The sequence below is a fragment of the Chanodichthys erythropterus genome, chromosome 10 (genome assembly GCF_024489055.1).
Source record: "Chanodichthys erythropterus isolate Z2021 chromosome 10, ASM2448905v1, whole genome shotgun sequence".
Classification (NCBI taxonomy): domain Eukaryota; kingdom Metazoa; phylum Chordata; class Actinopteri; order Cypriniformes; family Xenocyprididae; genus Chanodichthys; species Chanodichthys erythropterus.
Window position 1 is genome coordinate 39008668 of NC_090230.1, and position 24695 is coordinate 39033362.

General features: G+C 39.3%; 1 protein-coding gene across 8 annotated transcripts in view; it reads left to right on the forward strand.

Annotated features, from left to right (window-relative positions):
• The window catches only part of myo18aa (myosin XVIIIAa), a 56062-nt gene extending 33148 nt beyond the window's left edge, over positions 1 to 22914 (forward strand). For 5 of the 8 annotated variants that reach the window (XM_067397666.1, XM_067397667.1, XM_067397670.1 and 2 more), the window contains 22 exons: positions 671 to 799; positions 2542 to 2685; positions 3065 to 3154; positions 3451 to 3570; positions 6129 to 6243; positions 6571 to 6698; positions 6894 to 7048; positions 8559 to 8682; positions 8824 to 9024; positions 9323 to 9433; positions 9519 to 9623; positions 9716 to 9862; positions 9981 to 10094; positions 12882 to 12998; positions 15100 to 15183; positions 15398 to 15535; positions 15838 to 16023; positions 16187 to 16326; positions 16561 to 16605; positions 17940 to 18062; positions 19353 to 20812; positions 21825 to 21959. In XM_067397666.1, coding sequence (XP_067253767.1) covers positions 671 to 799; positions 2542 to 2685; positions 3065 to 3154; positions 3451 to 3570; positions 6129 to 6243; positions 6571 to 6698; positions 6894 to 7048; positions 8559 to 8682; positions 8824 to 9024; positions 9323 to 9433; positions 9519 to 9623; positions 9716 to 9862; positions 9981 to 10094; positions 12882 to 12998; positions 15100 to 15183; positions 15398 to 15535; positions 15838 to 16023; positions 16187 to 16326; positions 16561 to 16605; positions 17940 to 18062; positions 19353 to 20799 — 3963 coding nt within the window. In that variant the 3' untranslated portion in view covers positions 20800 to 20812; positions 21825 to 21959. Of the gene's footprint in view, positions 1 to 670; positions 800 to 2541; positions 2686 to 3064; positions 3155 to 3450; positions 3571 to 6128; positions 6244 to 6570; positions 6699 to 6893; positions 7049 to 8558; positions 8683 to 8823; positions 9025 to 9322; positions 9434 to 9518; positions 9624 to 9715; positions 9863 to 9980; positions 10095 to 12881; positions 12999 to 15099; positions 15184 to 15397; positions 15536 to 15837; positions 16024 to 16186; positions 16327 to 16560; positions 16606 to 17939; positions 18063 to 19352; positions 20813 to 21824 lie in introns of all 8 variants that reach the window. The other 3 variants (XM_067397672.1, XM_067397668.1, XM_067397673.1) reach the window with 3 other exon arrangements.
• Positions 22915 to 24695: the final 1781 nt, after the last annotated feature.

A 24695-nucleotide genomic window follows, 5' to 3' on the forward strand; every position in this document is an offset into this window, starting at 1 on the left:
TCGGGGCAACCAAACAACTCTACCAACATCTCCTGTCAGTTCTGCTTGACTTGTGCTCTTACGATTATTGGCAATGAAAAATAAACCAAATAATGCGTTAAATGGACATTGATTTACTTGGTTCTTTTAGATTGTTATGGTCAGATGTTCTGTTATTGGATATGACACTAGATGAAATAGTTGCATGAGTATGATCACAATTAGTGATTTCAGATTTTTTTTTATTTTTGCTCCCTCCACACTCTCAGGCCTTGTTTATATCTTGTTCAACATCGATCTCAGATGAGATGTTTACACCTGGCATTAACATGCTTCTCTGTGTGTCTTGTGATCAAATTTCATGCATCAGATCAGATAGATGTTTTAAAAATGAAATTCTGTCATCATTTACTTACCATCATATCATATAACTTTTTTTTTTAGTTTGAATTCTAATCGATCCACTAAGACAAATGAATTACAAAAAAAACAAAAAAAAACAAAACATCAATGTGCTTATGAATGTTCATTTCAGCTTAAAGCTGCATCTGTTTGAAAATATGACTCTATATGTGTCTATTCATGTCTATTCATGATTCTACTCATTTAGGCATTTTAGGACCATAATAATATGCACTTTTAGCATGCTGTCTTTGCTGTTGTCACAATTATGTTGGTGTGTGTGTGTTAGGTGTTCTTCAGGGCTGGAACAGTGGCTAAACTAGAGGCACAGAGGGATGAACACACCAGACAGAACATCACGCTGTTCCAGGCCGCCTGCAGGGGCTTTCTGTCTCGGCAGGCCTTCAAAAAGAGGAAGGTAAAGTCAATTTTATGTTTTGCTTCAGTCCTGTGCTAAAATTGCAATGTCAATCAATCAGAATCTGAACATTTATTTCTCCAACAAAAATCAAAGGTTTGGTTTGGGTAAGATCTCTTATGCTCTAGTTTCACTAATTGTGAAATGTTATTACAATTTAACAGTTTTTTTCTATTTAAATATATTTTAAAATTGTATTTATTCCTGTGGTGGCAAAGCTGAATTTTCAGCAGCCATTACTCCAGAACAGATTTTTACTGGTTGATGTTGTAAATATAATGGCTTGTTCATTGACAACTTACTACCATATAGTATTAAAGGTGCCCTAGAACCAGTTTTTACAAGATGTAATAGAAGTCTAAGGTGTCCCCTGAATGTGTCTGTGAAGTTTCAGCTCAAAATACCCCATACATTTTTTTTTTATAAATTTTTTTAACTGCCTATTTTGGGGCATCAGGCTGCGGCCCCTTTAAATCGCGCGCTTCCTTTTCCATGTACTGAACTCTTGTTATTCAACTATGCCAAGGTAAATTAAATTTTTGATTCTAGGGCACCTTTAAGCAGGTGATCATTTATGAGGGTTACTAAATTTCATTTAAGGTAAAGCATGTAATTTCTGCACCTCAAGTGTCACTGCACAAAATTGCATACAAAACACACCCTCACCCCTCCATCTCCCATTGGTCAGCCAAACAGATAGTCCCACCCCCAAATCACATCACTGATTGAGCCAATGTTGTTGTCGGGCAGCTCAAACAAGCTAAATGATGTTTTGAAAGCGGCACAGAATCACAGTTTTTACTCTTTTTGAGAATTAACCTTCAAATAGTTGTCTCTGCATACAAACTGTGGTAGAAAGTATTTTACACACTTCAGCTTTAAAGGATTAGTTCACTTTAAAATGCAAATTAGCCCAAGCTTTACTCACCCTCAAGCCTTCCTAGGTGTATATGACTTTCTTCTTTCTGATGAACACAATCGGAGATATTCTGGGATGCATCAGGATATTTTTTAATATAACTCCGACTGTGTTCATCAGATAGAAGAAAGTCATATACACCTAGGATGGCTTGAAGGTGAGGAAATCTTAGGGTAATTTTCATTTGAAAGTGAACTAATCCTTTAAGTGCTGTCCTGTTTAGTTTCTCTAGAATTATTAGAATTATTATCATGCCATTCTTAGGACCACACTTTCAGATCATGACATGCTGTCAGGCCTCTGAATGAAATCCTCTCAATTCTTTATAAAGTGCATTTTATTAATTCCAATCATATTTACAGTTTTGGTTTGCAAGTCTTTCTGTACTTTTTCAAAAATTACATATCAAAGTCATACTGTGGCTTTTATGTTTGTGTTTGCAAAGGAACATTAATCATTTCATGCCACGCCGTTAATGCAACTGTCATGTCATTGACAGATGGAGATCTGTATCATCAGCCCATTTGTTCTGAATCCACATAATGCAGAAATGAATAGTTCAGTCAAAATGAATATTCTGTCATCATTTACTCATCCTCATGTCATTCACACTCATGTGAGTCAATAGGACACTTTATGTTATGAAAATGAATGAAGACCAGGGCTGTCAAGCTCCAAAATGACAAAAAAGCAGCACAAAAGATTTGACTTGTGTGCTATAATATAATATAAACAACATGAGGGCGAGTAAATGTAGGCAGAATTAAAATTTTTGGGTGAACAGTCCATTTAAATTAAATAAAAACCCCTCTTTATCTCTCAGATCCAGGATTTGGCCATCCGTTGCGTCCAGAAGAACATTAAGAAGAATCATGGCGTGAAGGACTGGCCTTGGTGGAAGCTTTTCACCACAGTACGACCTCTTGTAGAGGTTCAGCTCACCGAAGAACAGATTCGAGGAAAAGATGTGAGTCTTTTTCATATTACTCTTTATTTCATGTCCCTGTTTGCTCACTATTGCTCACTCTTCTTTCAACGTACACTAGAGCACAAAGGTTTACCTATGTGTGTGGATGTGTTTGCCTTAAAGATGACATGATCTGAGGGCTTTTGTTGCATCAGCATTAGAGCTGAGGTATCTCTTTGATTCCTGAAGCCATCATCTCAATCTGAGCTCAAAGCAGTTGCAAAATTGCTGTCTGGCCCCTTCCTGAACTCACCTGAAAGCAGAAAGATCTTGCCTGACCATACAATATTAGCCTAACAAACCTCAGGCCAAAGATTGTGTGTTCTAAATATTCAATATTGTCTTGTGCTTGAGATTTTGCTGGCATTTTGACTCGTAGGAGGAGATCATGTATTTGAAGTTGAAGCTGGAGAAGGTGGAAAAGGAAAGAAACGAGCTTCGGCTGACCTCGGATCGTTTGGAGAGCAGAGTAAGACATGCAAGCATCCTATTTGACTTCATCAGGCAAAGCAGGGCCTCATTTTACTGTCCTGTATTGAGAAAACCAGAGAGAAATTGAGAAAGCAAAGACTGATATTTTTGAGTTAGGCAGGCTGAGTGTCCCCACGAGGATAGACAATAAACGTAGTTGATTTCTTAATGAAAATGTAAAGATCCTCCTGCAGGTTTCTGTGACTATTAAGTTGAGAAGATAATATACAAGTACATGTCAAAGGAAAGCCTCCACCATATTAGAAAAACTAATGTATATGTGTGTTTATGTAGATTACGGAGCTGACGGCAGAGCTTTCAGATGAGAGGAATTCCGCTGAGTCTACATCCCAGCTGCTGGAGACGGAGACAAGCGAGAGATTGCGCCTGGAGAAGGACATGAAGGATATGCAGGTACATAAACTTCATGCTTCAGGGTGGTATCATTTATATCAGTTATACCAGTGGTAACGTGGTATAGTTTACAAAACACTGCATCACTATATTTTGTCACATTATATTGCATTTGCAGTTTTACTTCCAACAAACTGAGTCAAAAATCAAACACGTTGATCTTTTTTATTGAGACCAATATAAATTTGGATTTATATCATAGAAATGTAAAATATTTAAAGTCCCACTGTAGTCAATAACTTTATCCCTTAAAACTCATTTTTGATCACCATTTTTTTTCCTTGAAAAAATATTTCTTCATCCTTAAAACAGCTTGAATGTAACCCCGCCTCCACATTCACTCCAGTTCAGAGATCCATTTGTTGATGATGAAGTCAGAAACACCAATGATTTCAAACCGCGTTTTTGAGGCTGTCTTTGTTTCACTGCAGTTTTAAGAAGTAAATACTCAGCAATGGTGCTGACTGATGAATTTGCGCATGGTTTGTCTTAAAGCATGTTAAAAACACCACATAGACATATTATCTTGTGAAAACTGGTTCTAGGGCACTTTTAATGTTGTTTTTATAAGTCTAAGGTGTCCCCTGAATATGTCTGTGAAGTTTCAACTCAAAATACCCCATAGATTTTTTTAAATACATTTTTTTTAGCTGCCTATTTTGGGGCATCATTAACTATGCACCGATTCAGGCTGCGGCCCCTTTAAATCGCGCGCTCCCTGCCTCCCCGAGCACTTGACTATAATACAGTGCATTTACAAAGTTCACACAGTTAATATAACCCTCAAATGGATCTATACAAGATGTTCGTCGCGCATGCTGCATGCATGCGTCGGATCATGTGAGTATAGTATTTATTTGGATGTTTACATTTGATTCTGAATGAGTTTGATAGTGCTCTGTGGCTAAAGCTAACATTACACACTGTTGGAGAGATTTATAAAGAATGAAGTTGTGTTTATGAATTATACAGACTGCAAGTGTTTAAAAATGAAAATAGCGATGGCTCTCTTGTCTCTGTGAATACAGTAAGAAACGATGGTAACTTTAACCACATTTAACAGGACATTAGCAAAATGCTAACGAAACATTTAGAAAGACAGTTTACAAATATCACTAAAAATATCATGATATCATGGATCATGTCAGTTATTATCGCTCCATCTGACATTTTTTGCTATTGTTCTTGTTTGCTTACCTAGTCTGATGATTCAGCTGTGCACAGATCCAGACGTTAATACTGGCTGCCCTTGTGTAATGCCTTGAACATGGGCTGGCATATGCAAATATTGGGGGCGTACATATTAATGATCCCAACTGTTACGTAACAGTTGGTGTTATGTTGGGATTCGCCTGTTTTTCGGAAGTCTTTTAAACAAATGAGATTTATATAAGACGGAGGAAACAATGGAGTTTGAAACTCAATGTATGTCATTTCCATGTACTGAACTCTTGTTATTCAACTATCCCAAAGTAAATTAGGACACCTTTAAAAGCTTGATTTTCACCACGAGGGTACTTCAAATTTAACCCAAATTTTTTTTTAAAAAATACAACTTTTTAAAGGTTCTTCATTTTTTTGAAGGTCCCCTACAATAGATTTACATGCATCAAAGGTAAAAAAAACACTTGAATTTTCTCATAATATATATTGCAGCATCACCTAATTTCTCGAAGAGTCTGAAAATGGTTTGTTTGAAGATTCAGTCTCTCTAAGCCACTCCTTTCCGCGAGCCTACTCAGCTCTGATTGGTCAGATGGCCCAGTCTGTTGTGATTACCGCTTACAGCATGTCAGAAATGAACCGCCTCTTACCCATATCTGATTTTCAGCTCTGGAAGCTTCCTCGCCGCTTGAGGTTTTTCCAAATCAATTCCTGCGTGAGTCCTCATCATTTTGAACTGCATGCAAAGTGAATTTGCAGTGCTGAAAGCAGAATCATCTTGACATGTCAACAACACAAACCAAACTCTCCCAGACCTCAGCTACAACTACAGTGTTTGAGGGCGGGTCAAAGTAAACGTTGTTCAGGGGCAGCCAATGAAGTCCATAGGCTGGCATTATGCAAATGTGTTACATTGTTACATAGGTATGTAACAGGAAGTGAGACTGCAATTGCTGACAACTCATTTCGGCAGTTCAGAATTGATTCATTCTTTTAGGAGACAATAAATTCATTTGTTGTCACTTTGATCTTTGAAACTTTTTACATTCACAAACAGCTATATTACACACTGCAGGAAAGGTAATATCTGAAAAAAGCATAACAGGGGCTCTTTAAATGATACTGTTTATCACTATGTTGTGAATATGGCGAACAATATGGCATCTTCATTAGTAGAAGTGTAACTAAGTCCTTTATTTATAAGTGTAGCTTTACTGTAGTTGAACTGCTCTAGATTATGAGTAGTTTGTGTCATTGATTAACTGGAAGTTGTGGTGAAAGTCTGTTGGAGAGCTTTACTATATCAACTTATAGCTGATAAACTTTTTTTTATAATCTGAGGAGGTTGTGGTAGGAGTCTATTTTACGAATGGACCTCTTTTTCTGAAACTCAGGTGAAGTTTGACACTGTGAAGAAACAGATGGACTCCATGGAGATGGAGATCATGGAGGCCAGACTCCTCCGAGCATCAGAACTCAATGGCGAGATGGACAATGATGACGATTCTGGTAAAACACAAAACAACAATCTAGATGACCGATCAGTTAGAAGCTGAAGCTGACTACAGAAATGCTTAATTTTGATAAGAACATATCAAATTTTTTGAGAGTAGGAGTGGTTTTCTTGGCTGCTGAGACCGAAAGAGGACCAGTTTGGTCAAAAACTGCTCAACACACACTCTCTCTCTCTCTCTCACACACACACACACACACACACACACACACACACACACACACACACACACACACACACACACACACACACAAAACCCAGCTCAACAAAACAACACAAATCAGGAAAAAATCTTTCTGTCTCTGTGTATTTGTGCACATCAGGAGGTGAATGGAGGTTAAAATATGAACGTGCCATCAGAGACACAGAATTCACAAAGAAAAAACTGCAGCAGGAGATGGATGACAAGCTGGAGACAGAACAACAGAACAAGAGACACCTGGAGAGAAAAGTTAGTATAGCACTGTAAATACACACACACAAGGTGCACACACACTAGGTTTGCCAAACAGACTACACACTGTGTGAAATGTATCTGAATTCAAACTCTGTTACAATAATAGTCTGACAATGGAAACCAGTAACACTTCAGAATCTTCAGACTTTTATAAACTTCACTTTTCTGTCTCTCTCTCTCTCTGTGTAGTTAGCGGACTTACAGGCTGACCAGGAGGAGTCCCAGCGATCTGTCCAGCAGCTGAAGAAGAAATGCCAGCGGCTGGCAGCTGAACTGCAAGATACCAAACTGCACCTGGAAAATCAAGAGGGACGCAACCATGAGCTGGAGAGAAAACAGAGGAAGTAAGAGCCAATCACACACATACACCCTCATCCTGGTTTCCATATTTTATGAGGACATAGAAATAATGATTTTTATACCGTACAAACTGTATATTCTATCCCCCTACACTAACCCTACCCCTAAACCTATCCATCACAGAAAACTTTCTGCATTTTTAGATTTTCAAAACACTTCAATTAGTATGATTTATAAGCTATTGTCCTCATGGGGACCAAAAAATATATCCCCATAAGGTAAAAATGTACTGGTTTTACTATCCTTGGTTGGGAATACCAGGTACACAAACACACATTTTCAAAAACACATAATTTAGTATGATTTATAAGCAGTTTTCCTCATGGGGACTAAAAAATGTCCAAATTACATTTTGTCCCCACAACGTATGGTCCACAAGGACCACACAAACACACACACACTCTCTCTCTCTCAGTTTATGTTTTCAGTCTCCTGCCTAGTCACCTGCTGTGGTTTGATTATAGAGATTTTGGTTTGATTATTGTTTACTCTGTGGTTGTTTCGGCCATTTTTTACAGTTTGATTGTTTGGGCTGTTTTTTAACATTTGAAAGTTTGAGCTGTCTGTTTACTTTTTGTTTCTTTGTTTACCATTTATTTGATTCAATGGTTTATTTACTCTGAGTATTTGGGCTGTTGATTTAATGTTTGGGCTGTTTGTTAACTTATCGTTTAATCATACGTTTGTTTAATCAAACAGTAAGCAATTAATGTTAAACAAATGATTGTTTAAGCAGTTTGATTACTGTATTATTGTTTGGGCTCTTTACTCTGATTGTGTACTTACTGTCTGATTACTGTCTATTGTTTGTCATTTGGTTTTTTAAACAGTTTTTACTGTCTTAATTACTTTTGTTTGTTGTTTAAGCTGCTTTTCTGACTTTGTTTGTTGTTTAGGGAAAGCTTTTAATTTACTGTCTGATTTCTGTCTTTTGTTAGTTGTTTAGTTAAAGCTAATCGTTTACTGTTTGATCACTGTCTTTTGTTTGCTGTTTAGTTGTTTAAGCTGTTTGATCACTGTCTGATTGCTGTTTTTTGTTTGCTGTTTAGTTGTTTAAGCTGTTTGATCACTGTCTGATTGCTGTTTTTTGTGTGTATTGCTGGACTGCTTGCTTTTTTTTTTTCATATGGCTGAATGGTGTTCAGTATTTGGCTGATGTTGCTCGCAACTAAAGCTTAGCAGATCAGACTTAGAGCTGGAACTAAATCTTAACATGCATGACAATATATGAGTAACCTTGCTGCATAGACTTTGCTCAGAATTTTCAGCATCTGTAGAATTGGAAAAAGAATAAGAAGCTCAAACTACTCAAATCTAAAAATCCACAAGATCAGAAGCAGAAGAGTAAATGTTTGCTATGGTGCCTACCGGATGAAGCTCTGTTTGATAGGTTATGCCCATTGTAGATATGAGCAGACTATCATGTTTTTCCCATCATACTGTGGTTGAAATTACATTGCTCAATGCTTGTCTATCTTCTGAATCTTCTGGCAGGTTTGATGTGGAGAAGAACCAGGTTCAAGAGGAACTACAGAAGGAGAGGAACCTGCGGGAGAAACTGGCCCGAGAAAGAGATATGATGACGGGCGAGATGTTTACAATCAGACAACAGCTACAGGTGAGAACTAAGATAGAAAAGCGTGTGCCACTCTCTCTAGTGTCCTTAAGCAAATCGCTTAATTTCAGGTTTCTGTAATGATTTTATGGCAAGTTGCTTTGGATAAAAGCATCATCTAATGATTTATAATTTTAAAAATAGGAGAAGGACACAGAGCTGTGTACGGTCAGTGTGAAGGTAGAGCAGCTGGAATCCGAGCTCCAGGATCTCTCCTCTCAGGAGTCCAAAGACGAGGCTTCACTTGCAAAGGTTAAGAAGCAACTGCGTGACCTGGAAGCAAAGGTCAAAGATCAAGAGGAGGAGCTTGATGAACAGGCTGGAACCATTCAGATGCTGGAACAGGTACAAGCTAAAACATGGCCAATTAAAAGGTGGATAGCAACTCCAAAAAAAGTAAAATAGAAATATAAAAAAAAACAGAAAAGCTAATTTAAGATATTAATAAATAATATAATAGTATTAGTGCTATCACATCGATTAATCGCATTGAAAACAACATTTTGTTTACATGATATATGCGTATATATTATGTATATATATATATATTATATTTTATTATATTGACAGTTTGACACACACAAATCTCTAATCTCTAGTATGTGTGTGTGTGTGCGCGTGCATGTGCGTGATTGTGATTTAGGCTAAACTCCGTTTGGAAATGGAGATGGAGAGATTGAAACAAACACACTCTAAAGAGCTTGACAGTAAAGATGAGGAGGTGGAGGAGATCAGACTGTCCTGCAGTAAGAAGGTGAACACACAGGATCTGAACACTCTAATCAACTCAATTTGAGACCTCCATGTTTCCTAATGGCTCTTTTGCAATGTGTGTGTAGCTGAAGCAGATGGAAGTACAGTTAGAGGAGGAATATGATGATAAACAGAGAGTTCTGAGAGAAAAGAGAGACCTGGAGTCCAAACTGATGACGGCACAGGAACAGGTACGAACACAACACAACACAACACTAATATTGCAGACAGCATACAACACTACACTCAACAAAGCATAACACAGTATTACACCATATAACAGGTTGGCCAGAAGGATGTAGAGACAGAGAAACGCCTCAGGAAGGACCTGAAGCGCACAAAAGTTCTTCTTGCTGATGCTCAGATTATGCTGGACCACCTGAAGACTAACGTGCCCAGTAAGAGAGAGATCGCCGCACTCAAAAATAAGGTAGAATCGCAATGAGAGCTGTAGAAATTACAATTTATATCTTTCACTGGATTGATAGATCGAATAGGGCTAATTTCTTCATGTGAGCGTATAAGTGTTTATGTTGTATCTGGTTTAGTTGGAGGAGTCCGAGTTTGCCTGCGCAGCCTCAGTTAAAGCACGCAAGTCCATGGAGCTGGAAATTGAAGACCTTCATATCCAGATGGACGACATCACCAAAGCCAAGATGTCTGTGAGTTGAATTCTGTTTTATCTGAAACCAGTTCATTGTTCATAAACAGAACAAGATTTCATCATTTAATCATCCGTTTGTGCAATCATACAGTTTGTTTATTCGTACAGTAAGGATTTATTGTTTGACCTGTTTATTTAATGCATGATTGTTTACTGTTTGTTCTTGGTTTTGTCATTTAGTTGTATAAGCATTTTCAGATGTTTCACAAGTTCCTACGGTTATTGAGCAGTTTAAAGAGCCCTTCGCCGCTAGTTTGATTGACAGGCGATCCAACCAGTTATAATGCAGAATCTGTCGTTTTGTCTGACAAAGCACTCAGGGGAGTTAGATTAATTTCAGTGGACTTGAACTTACTGATGTCTTTCCGTAGTTGAAACAACATTCCTTCAGATATTTATGTTTATTTGATGCAATAAATTAACTAGTTGGAACAAATGATCGGTTTACAAGCTGCTTGAACTGAAGCGCTACAGCGATACGTCATAACACATTAAAGAGCCACAAAATGGTATTTGTTTACATTTCTTTACATTTCTTTTAAACATTTTTGTTTCATATGACAAGTAACATGCTCTGTCTTGTCTGACGACGTATTGTCAGTGTCCTCTTTGCTCCACAATGTATTTTTGCAAACGGTCATTTAAGTAAATACGTGCTGCACGCTTTCCTCTCAATAACATAATAAACACACAACAAAAATGTCATTTAATGTGTCATTGAATGGAAGAGAGGCTCTCGGGTACACGTAAACGTCACATCCTTTGGGTTTTCCCAGCGAATATGACCCGAGTTCTTCACATAAAAATCAGTCTATAGGCTTTCAAAGACAACCTTGGAAGTCAGGAAAGGTCTCGTTTTTTAAGTTTCATTACAAGATGTTCACACATTGGCAATACAAAAAGCAATTAATACCTGACAATGTCATGATCACAAGTTGGAGTGCCCTGGTTAGCCAGGGCACTCCAACCCGGACTATTGCCTCACCACTTTTGGACTTCATTTCCCATAACCCACTTCCCAGACTCATTATCACTTCATTGCACCCAGCTGTCTTGAGTTATGTTATTAGTGTCTGTCTATTTATACTGAGTTTGTTTCTGCTTTTGTTATCGAGGTTTCATTTATGGTCACTGGCTTCTCTGTTCGTTTTTCTTGTTTTGTGTGGACTGTTCTGTGGATTTTGACTCTTGCCTGAATGGATTACATTTTTGGATCGCCCTATTAAAGCTGCATTTGGATCTTACCTTCTTGTCTCTGTGCCCTCCGTGACAGAAACCTCAATAACAAAAGCAGAAACAAACTCAGTATAAATAGACAGACACTAATAACATAACTCAAGACAGCTGGGTGCAATGAAATGATAATGAGTCCGGGAAGTGGGTTATGGGAAATGAAGTTCAAAAGTGGTGAGGCAATAGCCCGGGTTGGAGTGCCCTCTAGTGGCAAACTAGGGCACTCCAACTTGTGATCATGACAGACAATTCTTACATATAGCCCCTTTAACTGCATGAAATTGATTGGTTAGTCATTATAAACCACAAATTCATCACCGATTCTTTTAGAAATTTATAGGGGAGATATTGTGCCATTTTCCTACATTAGAAAACTAAAATTTTGTCCAGCAGATCTGTTGGAGCTTTTGTCAGGCAATATGTTTGTTTTGAGCAATATGTCATCTTTTGAATTGAATAGAGCAGAATAACTGTGTCATGATTCATTCAAACTGCTGGGTAGAGACAAATAAAGAGCATGTAGCCATTTTCCTGCTCAGGCTGATGGAAAAAACATTTAGAAAAAATGTATTCGAGTGGAATAAACTTTAAACCTCTGATAAAGAATTATGGTGTCCTAATCAAGCACAACGTGATAGTGTTGTTAATGTTAATCTGTCCTAACAGACTGTGACTGTGACAAGACAATTCTACAGTTGCTTGGTTTTTATTCCTGCAGTCTTTCTATCTGGCCCCGCCCACAGTAAAATCTTATTGGTCCAAATCCTGCTCAACATGGAATTTTAAACATCAAATATGTTCTGATTGGATGTGATTTTGTCACTTCACATTTCACCTCGCTGAGGACAGAATTAATGGTGGAGATGAAATGAAAATCAGTGCTGCTTTACTCTTCTCTGATTACTCTTTCTGAATCTTTCTGCATTTGAGCGCACTCACTTCCTACCTAATCATGCTACAGGCTCTTTCAAGAACCCCAAAACATGTTAATCGGAATTAAATGGTTCAGTTGGGGCTTGGGGTGTACATTTGATTTATTTTTCAGGAGGAAGAGCAGATGATGTCAAATAGGAAAGTTTAAGGGTATAATTTCCTCGTCACTGTCTTAACCAGAAATATGCAATTACTGTGTGTGTAATGACAGTGTTTTAGTCCCACTCTCATTCTTACTCTAAAATGGCAGAAGCATAGTTGTTAAAACGTCACAGTGCTGCTGTGGCTGTATTTCGGCAAGCATTCTGTTATTAAAAGTAATGTTTTTTTTTTTGGTCAAAAAGATTGTTTTGCTCTGAAAGGGTCTGTTAGATATAGCTAAATAAGGTTTGGTAATTTTTAAAAGGGCTGAAAAAACATAATTTGTTGTTGATGTCAAAAGCTGTGTGTCCAATCAGACTCTCCTGTATTTTGTGCGGTGTTTATTTATCTGTCACATGGTGGAAGCTGTCAATTCAGACAAGTTCCAACATTGACAGGTTGTGTTTTCTCATCCTCAAAACTGTGAATCAAACTATTAAAGGTACTTATCCACCCCTGTCTGTTCTGTCTACCTCAGTTGGAGGAGCAGATAAGTCGTTTGCAGAGAGAGAAGAATGACCTGCAGTCTCGCTTTGAGGAGGATCAGGAGGACATGAACGAACTCATGAAGAAACACAAAGCAGCAGTGGCTCAGGTGACCTCACATCCTGTATTACATATGTACAGTGGGTACGGAAAGTATTCAGACCCCCATAAATTTTTCACTCTTTGTTATATTGCAGCCATTTGCTAAAATCATTTAAGTTCATTTTTTCCTCATTAATGTACACACAGCACCCCATATTGACAGAAAAACACAGAATTGTTGACATTTTTGCAGATTTATTAAAAAAGAAAAACAAATATCACATAGTCCTAGGTATTCAGACCCTTTGCTCATTATTTAGTAGAAGCCCCCTTTTGATCTAATACAGCCATGAGTCTTTTTGGGAAAGATGCAACACGTTTTTCACACCTGGATTTTGGGATCCTCTGCCATTCCTCCTTGCAGATCATCTCCAGTTCTGTCAGGTTGGATAGTAAATGTTGGTGGACAGCCATTTTTAGGTCTCTCCAGAGATGCTCAATTGGGTTTAAGTCAGGGCTCTGGCTGGGCCATTCAAGAACAGTCACGGAGTTGTTGTGAAGCCACTCCTTCGTTATTTTAGCTGTGTGCTTAGGGCCATTGTCTTGTTGGAAGGTAAACCTTCGGCCCAGTCTGAGGTCCTGAGCACTCTGGAGAAGGTTTTCGTCCAGGATATCCCTGTACTTGGCCGCATTCATCTTTCCCTCGATTGCAACCAGTCGTCCTGTCCCTGCAGCTGAAACCCCCCCCCCACAGCATGATGCTGCCACCACCATGCTTCACTGTTGGGACTGTATTGGACAGGTGATAAGCAGGCCAAAAAGTTCTATCTTGGTCTCATCAGACTAGAGAATTTTATTTCTCACCATCTTGGCAAACTCCATGCAGGCTTTCATGTGTCTTGCACTGAGGAGAGGCTTCCGTCGGGCCACTCTGCCATAAAGCCCCGACTGGTGGAGGGCTGCAGTGATGGTTGACTTTCTACAACTTTCTCCCATCTCCTGACTGCATCTCTGGAGCTCAGCCACAGCGACCTTTGGGTTCTTCTTTACCTCTCTCACCAAGGCTCTTCTCCCCCGATAGCTCAGTTTGGCCGGACGGCCAGCTCTAGGAAGGGTTCTGGTCGTCCCAAACGTCTTCCATTTAAGGATTATGGAGGCCACTGTACTCTTAGGAACCTTAAGTGCAGCAGACATTTTTTTGTAATCTTGGCCAGATCTGTGCCTTGCCACAATTCTGTCTCTGAGCTCTTCAGGCAGTTCCTTTGACCTCATGATTCTCATTTGCTCTGACATGCACTGTGAGCTGTAAGGTCTTATATAGACAGGTGTGTGGCTTTCCTAATCAAGTCCAATCAGTATAATCAAACACAGCTGGACTCAAATGAAGGTGTAGAACCATCTCAAGGATGATCAGAAGAAATGGACAGCACCTGAGTTAAATATATGAGTGTCACAGCAAAGGGTCTGAATACTTAGGACCATGTGATATTTCAGCTTTTTCTTTTTTAATAAATCTGCAAAAATGTCAACAATTCTGTGTTTTTCTGTCAATATGGGGTGCTGTGTGTACATCAATGAGGGAAAAAAATGAACTTAAATGATTTTAGCAAATGGCTGCAAAATAAAAAAGTGTGAAAAATTTAACGGGTCTGAATACTTTCCGTACCCACTGTATATGTATATGTAATACTTTTATTCAGCAGGGGTGCATTAAGTTGATCAAAAGTGACAGTAAAGACATTTGTAATGCTACAAAAATATTTATATTTTTCAAATCAATGCTGTTCTTTTGAACTTTCTATCATCAAAGAATCCTGAAAAAAAAATCTATTATCAAATTTGATATTAATCAGAAATGTTTCTTGAGCTTCAGATCAGCATATTAGAATGATATCTGAAGAATCATGTGACTGAAGACTGGAGCAATGATGCTGAAAATTCAGCTTTGCCATCACAGGAATAAATTACAATAAATATAGAAATTTGTTATTTTAAAATGTAGTAATAATTCACAATATTACTGTTTTACAGTATTTTTGATCAAATAAATGCAGCCTTGAAGAACGTAAGAGACGTAGATATTTCAACATATTGGCCTATAAAACATTTAAGAAACTATATCACAGATTAAGAGTTAAAATCAACCCTTTGTTTTACATTTGTTTTAGTCTACTAGAGATCTGGCACAGATCAGTGACCTGCAGACCCAGGTGGAGGAGGCCATGAAGGAAAAACAAGAGATCCAGGACAAGGTATCAAAAAAATTCCCCAAATACACAGATGCTCTCTTCTTCAAATACAGTTGTTCCACCTGAAATTGACCCGTATTCCCTTATTTACCATTTCCTTTAGTATATAGTGGATTTATAGATGATTAGGGGCTCGATGCAGTGAGAGACCTGTGGTGGGTCAGTCGCATGTGGTCTTAAATGTGACCTCAATGTGTGTTTTTATTCTTTTCGGCAGCTTCACTCCCTGCAGTCACAGCTTGAATTTCAGGAACAGTCTATGGTGGAGAAATCGCTGGTCAGCCGCCAGGAAGCCAAAATCCGTGAACTGGAGACCAAACTAGAATATGAGAGGACCCAGACCAAACGTCTGGAGGTGAGTCATGTGTACGGTTTGACAAATTCACTTCATTCATAGCAAGACACTGAACCAGGGCTATAGTTTCTGCATTTTAGTTGTAAATTTCCTTTTAGTGTTTTAATGTTTTTATTTAATTTCAGTATAGTTTTAGGTTTCACTCATAACAGAGCACAACAAATTATTCCATGCATAATTCTTTTAGTGAATTGGGTGCTAAAACAATGTCCACTGCACATGCAAATTAACAACGCAATCAATTAATTTACAGTACATTTCTTTTTATGAGCTCTTATCGTTGGCTTATATTCGTCCTCTAGTCTCTAGTAACACGGCTGAAGGAGAACCTGGAGAAGATGACTGAGGAACGAGACCAGCGTGTTGTCAGCGAAAACCGGGAGAAGGACCAGAACAAGCGCATGCAGCGGCAGATCCGGGACATAAAGGAGGAGATGACCGAACTGTCTAAGAAAGAAACAGAAGCCAGCCGCAAAAAACACGAGCTGGTAAGTTTCAGAGCGTCCCTGCTGGATGGAGAATGCCTTAGTATCACTATAGTGACTATCATTAAGAGAATCTGCCACAATGCTGCCTTTTATGAAACTATAAAATGGTTTCTATAAAACCGTGGTAATTTTTCATAACTTTGATTGGTTGGACCTTTAACAGGAAATGGATATTGAAAGTCTGGAAGCAGCCAATCAGAGCTTACAAGCCGATCTGAAGTTGGCCTTTAAGCGGATTGGTGACCTGCAGGCTGCTATGGAAGATGAAATGGAGACGGATGATGATGACGACATCATCAATAGGTATGAGGATTATTCTCCTGTCAGTATCGCTGTTCCCTTGGCAACATTTCTCTGAAGCTGATCTGGATGACCACTGCACGTTGACATGCACTTTTTCCGTTCTTTTGCTTTTCTTTTTATTCTTTTATTCGTTTCCTGTCTCCAATTTTTTGATTGACTATTTACTCATTTTCCCTTTTCTCCTTTTCATTTTCCCTTTTCTCCTCTTTTTTAAACTTTTTTTTTTTTGGGCAGTTTACAAGACATGGTGACAAAGTATCAGAAAAGAAAGAACAAAACGTGAGGATACTAAATGGTCTAAAATGTTTCTCATCTGTTGTTGGTTTGAGTTTGTATTTATATTCATTTTAAGAGCATGTGAAAATGTTGTTGTATTAATCTGTTATTCGTATGAAGTCTTACATAGCAAGAATTATTTTCAGCCGAAATTGAGTCATTAGTCCAGTAAGTCATTTGATAATACAGCAACATTTTCCTGTCTTCATGAGCATGTGCTGTACATGTTTAACACTATCATTATTGCTAATCTGATTTGACCCATAACACCAGCCATCTTTCATTCTTAAATGGTATTTAGAATTTCTAGAAATTGAAAAAAAGGGAAATTATTTCATTCCGCTTGGGCTCAGATATGAAATATTTAATCAGCTAGAAAATGCTCTTTGTGAGTAGTATCTTTATAAAATATTTTAAAAAATAATTATCCAATTGGGATATCTGGCATTAAAATGTCAAGGAAATTGGTAATTTGTCAAAAGATGTTGGAATCCTGTACATTAGACTTCTATATATACTGAAAAACACAAAGAAGCTATTGTTAAATGAATCCCACTGAACCCGTTGAGTTTTCATTCTGTGTGTTTTTGAAAATCTGAATGAATGCATTAAGTTTCCACTTCCAGAGAGAATTATGATTCAGCATAAAGTTTCCCAGGTGCTCTATGAATTCCTAGTGCATCTTTCTACTTAACTGTGTTTAGCACATTGTGGTGTGTTTATGCGTGTTGCTGTGCAAGTGTAACTGCTTGGATTCTGGAAGGAGGGAATCCACTGCATTTGGTTGATTTGCTGTAATTGGGTGGAACTGCGATATGCAACCAATAGAAGCAGATTGTCACAGTCGATTAGCATCAGAATGTGAGCTGTGTGTGTGCTTAAGCTTTAAATTGTCTGTGACAGTAAGTTGAAATTCTCCACAAACAGCTGCAGCCTAAATCAACTGCACTCATGGCATCCCTGATTGTGAGTTTGTGCAATTTATGCTTGTATAAGCTTTTGTGTATATTCTTAAAAGTAGAGCCTGATATTAACTGCAAAGACTCATGGTAGTGATATGACATGCAACACTGCGTTCACAGATCTCCACAGAGAGAATGCAGTAAGAGATCTGAATTCAAAGCACGATGTGAATGGTTTCTCTGTCTCTCCCATCTTCCAAAATGGAGGCAGTTATTGTGGGATGGATTGAAATCCTCTTCTCCCAGATTTATTTTATTGAAACCACTTGTTGTGGCACTAACAACTAACTGAAGTATCATAACCTTCTTGTCTTGACCAGCCGGAATGACCTTTATGTCAGCTGCTATATCTGATTGAGCTTTTCTTGTTGGCAGTGGAGACGAATCCGATATGGACTCTGAGGTGGAGGACCGTGTGGATGGGGTGAAGTCATTGCTCTCCAAAAGCAAAGGATCCACTAAGACACTCTCTGATGAGGGTACACAGAAGACCACAAGGTCAGTATGGAACCCCTTTAGTTTAGAGTTTCATTTCAATGTTTGTGATCATTTTATGAGGCCTCAGAGTTGGAGAAATTAAACCACATTTAATGATGTTGGGGAACTAGTGACTACATGAAGAGTTTGTTTACATTTAATGTATGTTTTTACTTTGAAAGTACAAGTTAATATTTTTATGAGTTGATCATTTAAAAGCTTTAAATTAGTTTTAAAAAAGTGAAAGTGACATGTGAAGGCCAAGTAACCCATCCAAGTTAGTGCACACGCATTAGGGGCTGAGAGTGAACACACACACACACACACACACACACACACACACACACACACACACACACACACACACACACTGCAAACCGTGGACACACACATCTGGAGCAGTGGGCAGCCATTTTGCTGTGGTGCCCAGGGAGCGATTGGGGGTTAGGTGCCTTTCTCAAGGGCACCTCAATCATTTCCTGCCAGAATCGAACCCGCAACCTTCGGATTACCAGTCTCACTCTCTAACCATTAGGCCACAACTACCCCAAGTTTTGTGAATTTTAGAGTGCTAAAAAGAGTGCTAGTGAACCCCTGTCAAGTTATACAAAATACAGGAACTGTCAACACAGAAAAGAACCATTTGTCAAACCATTCGTGTGGCCTTTAAGACCTGTTTTATGATATAAATATTATAACTTATTTTCATAACTTGAAAGGTTAGGTGCCATGCTCAAGGGCATCACAGTGATTTCCTGCTGGTATTGAGACTTGAACCCACAACCTTCGGGTTACGAGTCTGACTCTCTAATCACCACGACTGCCCCTATTCTTTTATGACCAGAATGATCCCGGCCTCAAAGTTTTCTGTGTAGAGCTGATTGAACAATCGTTCAAAGAGTATAGACGGCTTTTGTAGCTAAATTTACAGGATAAGAACAATGGGGACACTACTTATGTGGTTTACCAGAGAACAAGCCAAGACTTGCATATGTCCTCTCCATCTGTGAGAAGTACTAATAAGCTCAAGACAGCATTTGATGGTGTTGAATTCATGACTGTCTCACCAGGAACTGCTGTTACTGTTCTTTTCCTCAGTAGTATTAGTATGGAGCTGTTACATAACTGCCATTAGGAGTTTAATCCTTTTAAGTTTATTCCTGGGGTTGGTGTAAAATATGCTCCTAAATTACCTCTCAAATCTCTTTCGTTCTTTGAATTCATGTTTATCTCTGTCACGGGTATCATCCTGTTTCATTCATTGATCATCTGCAATTCTGCCGCTTTTAATGTGTTTTCTGTCCGTCTCAGACACCCCAATGCCGCTAATGCTGATGTGAAAGATATAAAAGAAGGGAAAGAGGGAAAAGAGGGGAAGGAGGAAGTAAGGAAAGACTCAGACGAGAGCCGTCCAGTGTCTGTGATGAGCTCGCTCAGCTACAGGAAACGCTCCCATCAAAAGGATTGGAACGGAGGTGCAGGGGATGAGAATTCCCTCTTCAGCGCACTTCGGGAGCAACCGGATATGCCTGACCGGTTGTCGTTACGCAAAGCTAAAAGCAAATCCGCCGACAGGCCTCAGACTGGTGATGACCTGGATGACCGGGGTTCAGTGATCTCCCAGGCTTACTCAGAGGCTGCCAGCAGGGCCAGGAAAGGCCTAGACCGTCGCTGGACCAAGAGCAGTCCAGAATTTGACAAGGAGTCCACGGTGTCCTCAGTGGCTCCCAGTCGAGCTTCCACCCGCCGCGGGATAGACCAAGATGATGATGCTCGGTCTGGTGTGAGCAGCTTAAGCTTAAGACGTAGCACTTCTTGGATAGATGACAGCCGCAGTGATTATGGGTCAACGAGTACCAATCATAGGCAACGATCTAGAAGTCGGAGTCCTGGGTGCACCAGCGTCGGCTCTCGACTCTCCCTGGCCCACAGCACCCGACTTAGTGAGTTCGGAGTTCGTTTGAATAATGATGATGTTGATGAAGATGATGATGTTGATTCTGTGAGTGTGGCTGCATACAGTCCACGCTCAGTGGGCCGTAGTCTGTCTACTCCTGCCCAACTACGCTCCTCTGAGAACCCACTGGATGCCTCTGATGTTAAACCTGTGAGCCACCGCAACTACCTGGACCCCGAGCTAGAAAAAGCCATCAATGAAGTCCTGAGCTTCAAGCCAATCAAATTCAAACGCCGTAGCTTAGAAGACTCAGATGAAGATGAAGAGGAGAAAGGTGGTGGTGCAGGAGAGGAAGAAGACCGGAAGAGCATCAAGAGTTTGCTGCAAGACAAGGACGATGAAGGTCTGGGCCACAGAGGGTCCAGTTTGAGACGCTCCGCTTCAGGTTCTGCTGTAGATTCTGGACGTTCTGGAAGCTCGTTAAGTTCCTTCAGCTCCAAGAGCAGCAAGAAAAAGAACAAGAAGAAGAGCAGGCGCTCTGAGTCCGACAGCTCCTCCAATGAGGGTCACAATCGGCGGCGTTCCAGACAGAAAGATAAGAAAGGATCCAGAAGCTCAAGGAAGAAAGAATCTGGATCGTCAAAATCAGAATCTGAGTCTGAATCATCATCTTCAAGCTCTGCATCAACCGTTTCGTATCGCAGCTCGAACAGCGTGAAGAGGACCCCGGGTAAGAAAACCTCCGATGGGGGTCTGGAAAGTGATGAAGAACGGCCCCCCAGCAAAAAAGAAATTAAGAAACAGAAGAAGAAGGTGGACAGCCTTGTAATGAAGTATATTTACAAGCCTGACAGTGAATAAGGATCATTATCAGGTGACTTTGGATGGGACAGACTAAGGATTGATGATCTCAAGAAGTGTCTCTCCAAACGCATGATGTGTTCTGCTGTGTGTTAAACTCTAAACAGTGTTCAGATTTTAATAACCTCAGTCAAGAAATGAAATCTAATGACCTCCTTTGTGCCACTGGATGGAAAAGCATGCCCTGACATTGAAGCTTAAGCATGGTTTTCAGGTTATAACAATGTCACAGCCTGATTCAAAGTGTGCCCATACAGTAGAGTACTAACACTCGAATGCTTACCTTGATTTCACCAAGTAGGACATGTTCCTCGTTGGTTCTGGAACAACATTCTATCAATCAGAACTTTGCAGTAGGTTTGGCTTAGGGATGATTTTGGAGCTTGCAGAACCTTATGAACCATATCCTTATCAACATTTTAATTTTAGGGGTAGCCAATAGCCTCGTGGGCAGCACGTGCCGACATATAGCACAGTTGCGCTTTAGGTGTCCCAAGTTCAAGTCCCGGCTTGCGGACCTTTCCCGATCCCGTCCCCCCTCTCTCTTTCTCCAACTACACTTCCTGTCAACTTCTTGTCCTGTCATAATAAAGGCAAAAAATGTTTTAGGGGTAATGGTTAGGGATATGTTGGGTAGTTAATAGGAAAGGATAAGTAAAGGGATATGGTTAGGACTTTATGTTGGTTTGGATTTTTTTTCCAGAACCAACAAAAGATGTTCCAGGAAAATGTAGCAAGCCACAACTAAAGTACACAAAGATTTAGAGATACTCCAAGAGTTTAAACTGATAATTCAGCAGGACATTATCACAAACAGAGTGACATTTTGGGAACTACTGTAGATGCGTTTATGACCAGTCAGGGACATTCACTCATGACCTTTGTCCTGCTATCGATCTGTGCATGGTTTTGAGCACATCTGACCTCTCGCAAGGAACAGGTCTGCACTGAGTGTGTGGCTGTAACCTCTTTATCTTCTGCTTATTTCCTGTTTCTAAAAAATCTTTTGTCTTTTTTTCCTCCAGCCCCCCTCTCTACAGACCGCACTCAGTGCAACACGATGAAGACAACACTGAACCAGAGAAAGACACTACACAAACTGGAAGAACTGTCCTTAAAGACAGCAATGGTGACAGCCAACCATCCGAAAGCGCCGCATAGATTTGATCTGCTGCTCACATGCACTGAAAAATGCCTGTTTACCTCTCATCTACCCTAGTAGTAGTAACTCACTTTGGCCAGTTCATCACCGCTGGTGTCCATATACTATGTGTTTTACAGTATTTTTTCGCAGCTGTGTGGCACATGTATTTATTTAGATCTCTATCAACAACCACTCAAAGAAAATGAAGTAATATATTGTGGAAAGGAATGAGAATCTTTATTTAATGTGTGTTTATTTTGTATGGTCAGAACAGTGGTTCTCAACCCTGGTCCTGGCACCCACAACACTGCACATTTTGTATGTCTCCCTAATAAAATACACCCGATTCAGGTCATCAGCTCATTAGTAGAGACCTGAACTGGGTGTGTCAGACAAAATGTGGGGGGTGTAAGAGTGACTGCTTCATGACATATTTTGCCTTGAATTTGCTTGAGTGAACTGTTTAGCAGAGCTTTAGCTGTAGTTTGCAGTTAATGAAATAGGGTGTTTATCTTTCTCTCCTTTGTTTCTTTACGAGCTTATGAGCTTCTGTTAACCAGAGTAAGTTAATTTAGCACTGGTTTTATTAATGGCAGCATTTTCATCTTAAACGTGTTCATGATGAGTTTATTTTCACTTGGGGTGCATCATGTTTGGGCCTTAAATGACATTTAAGTTAATATAATAATTTAGCACTATATAATTTAGCTCTGCCAAAACTGATTATTGATGGGAGTCTAAAAATTTCTGAAGTTGTGTCTGTGAGTATGTGTGGTGTGTGCATGTGAAGTGTGTGTGTCCTCCCGTTTTTCTATGCATTAAATAAGACTTTTATTATGAAAATAAATGCAAACAAGAGACTTTTTGTCTTTGCAGTGGCTAATGCAGTAAAAGCAAAATGATATATAAGAGCAATATATATATGCAAGAAAGAGTTTTGCATCTGTTTTATTGTAAATAAAAGATGTTGATCCGTTTTCCTGGCTGTGAACTTGATTTCTGAAAGATAAGACTAAAGAGTGTCAGTTAGGGTACAGATTCATAAGTACTATAGAGACAGATGATTCAGTCAGCTCTTGCCATTTTTTTGTGTGAACTACAACAAACAAGTTAATGAATGGACTACAGGCAGTTTGTAGGCAGCTGAGGCTGAGATAAAGGTTTAGCTGGTAACATTTAGCAGCTTAAAGGAACACTCCACTTTTTTTGAAAAAGGCTCATTTTCCAGCTCCCCTAGAGTTAAACAGTTGAGTTTTACCATTTTCGAATCCATTCAGCCGATCTCCAGTTCTGGCGGTACCACTTTTAGCATAGCTTAGCATAGTTCATTGAATATGATTAGACCGTTAGCATCGCGCTTAAAAATGACCAAAGAGTTTTGATATTTTTCCTATTTAAAACTTGACTCTTCTGTAGTTAAATCGTGTACTAAGACCGACAGAAAATGAAAAGTTGCGATTTTCTAGGCTGATATGGCTAGTAACTATACTCTCTTTCCGGCGTAATAATCAAGGAACTTTGCTGCCGTTCCATGGCTGCAGCAGGCGCAATGATATTACGCAGCGTCTCTCACAAACGTCTCCATGGTTGCAAGGCACGTTCCCTGTGCAAGCAGGGGCTCATGGGCGCTGCGTAATATCATTGCACTGCTGCAGCCATGGAACGGCAGCAAAGTTCCTTGATTATTACGCCTGTATGAGAGTATAGTTCCTTGCCATATCAGCCTAGAAAATCGCAACTTTTTATTTTCCGTCGGTCTTAGTACACGATTTAACTACAGACGTGTCAAGTTTTGAATAGGAAAAATATCAAAACTCTTTGGTCATTTTTAAGCGCGATGCTAACGGTCTAATCAGATTCAATGAACTATGCTAAGCTATGCTAAAAGTGGTACCGCCAGAACCGGAGATCGGCTGAATGGATTTGAAAACGGTAAAACTCAACTGTTTAACTCTAGGGGAGCTGGAAAATGAGCCTATTTTCAAAAAAAGTGGAGTGTTCCTTTAAATCTAGGCTGCGTTCTGAAATCACATACTCTCTTGAGTATGTACTTATTTTGAGTAAGTAATTCTTGATCGCTAAAAAGGGTGTTCTAAATAGTATGAATGTAATTTGGACGTAGTACATCCGCCATGTTGTCATCCAGGTCAGTGTTGCCAAGTCCCCAAATAATATGATATTTAGCCCTGGAATGTGAATTTTACTAGGGGAATCCCACCAAAAATGTGGATTTTACTCCCCTGGAACGTGATTGGGCTAAACTGTAAAAGATAAATAACGGAAAAAATACTGGCAGTTCATTACTTGGACATTATCCAGTAATTTTACGGACATTTCTGTTAACCCTAAAATACAACTCAGTTAAGTGCAAAATTTTAAGGTAAAACACCTGTGTAAAATAAAATCTGTTAAATTAACTACATTGTGCCCTATTTTTACAGAATTTTTTTTTAGTTTTGGGCTAGTTTTGAGTAGCAATTGGGTGGGTTTTGTTGTGAAAAGCTGTCAACTTTGATGCAAGTACTTTCTGCCTACTCTTCATGAATACTGTGAATTCGGACATGCTTCTTTTGTCACATGCTGTTTTTCACCTACTATATATGGAAGTATGCAATGCTATATATTCGGATGCAGCCCTAGTGTTTTCCACATTTTAGGTATAGAGGTAGGGTTAGGCAAATATCATTTACCTGATTTAAAATCAATGGAAGTCTATGCAATGTCCTCACTAATATAGTGAAACAAACGTGTG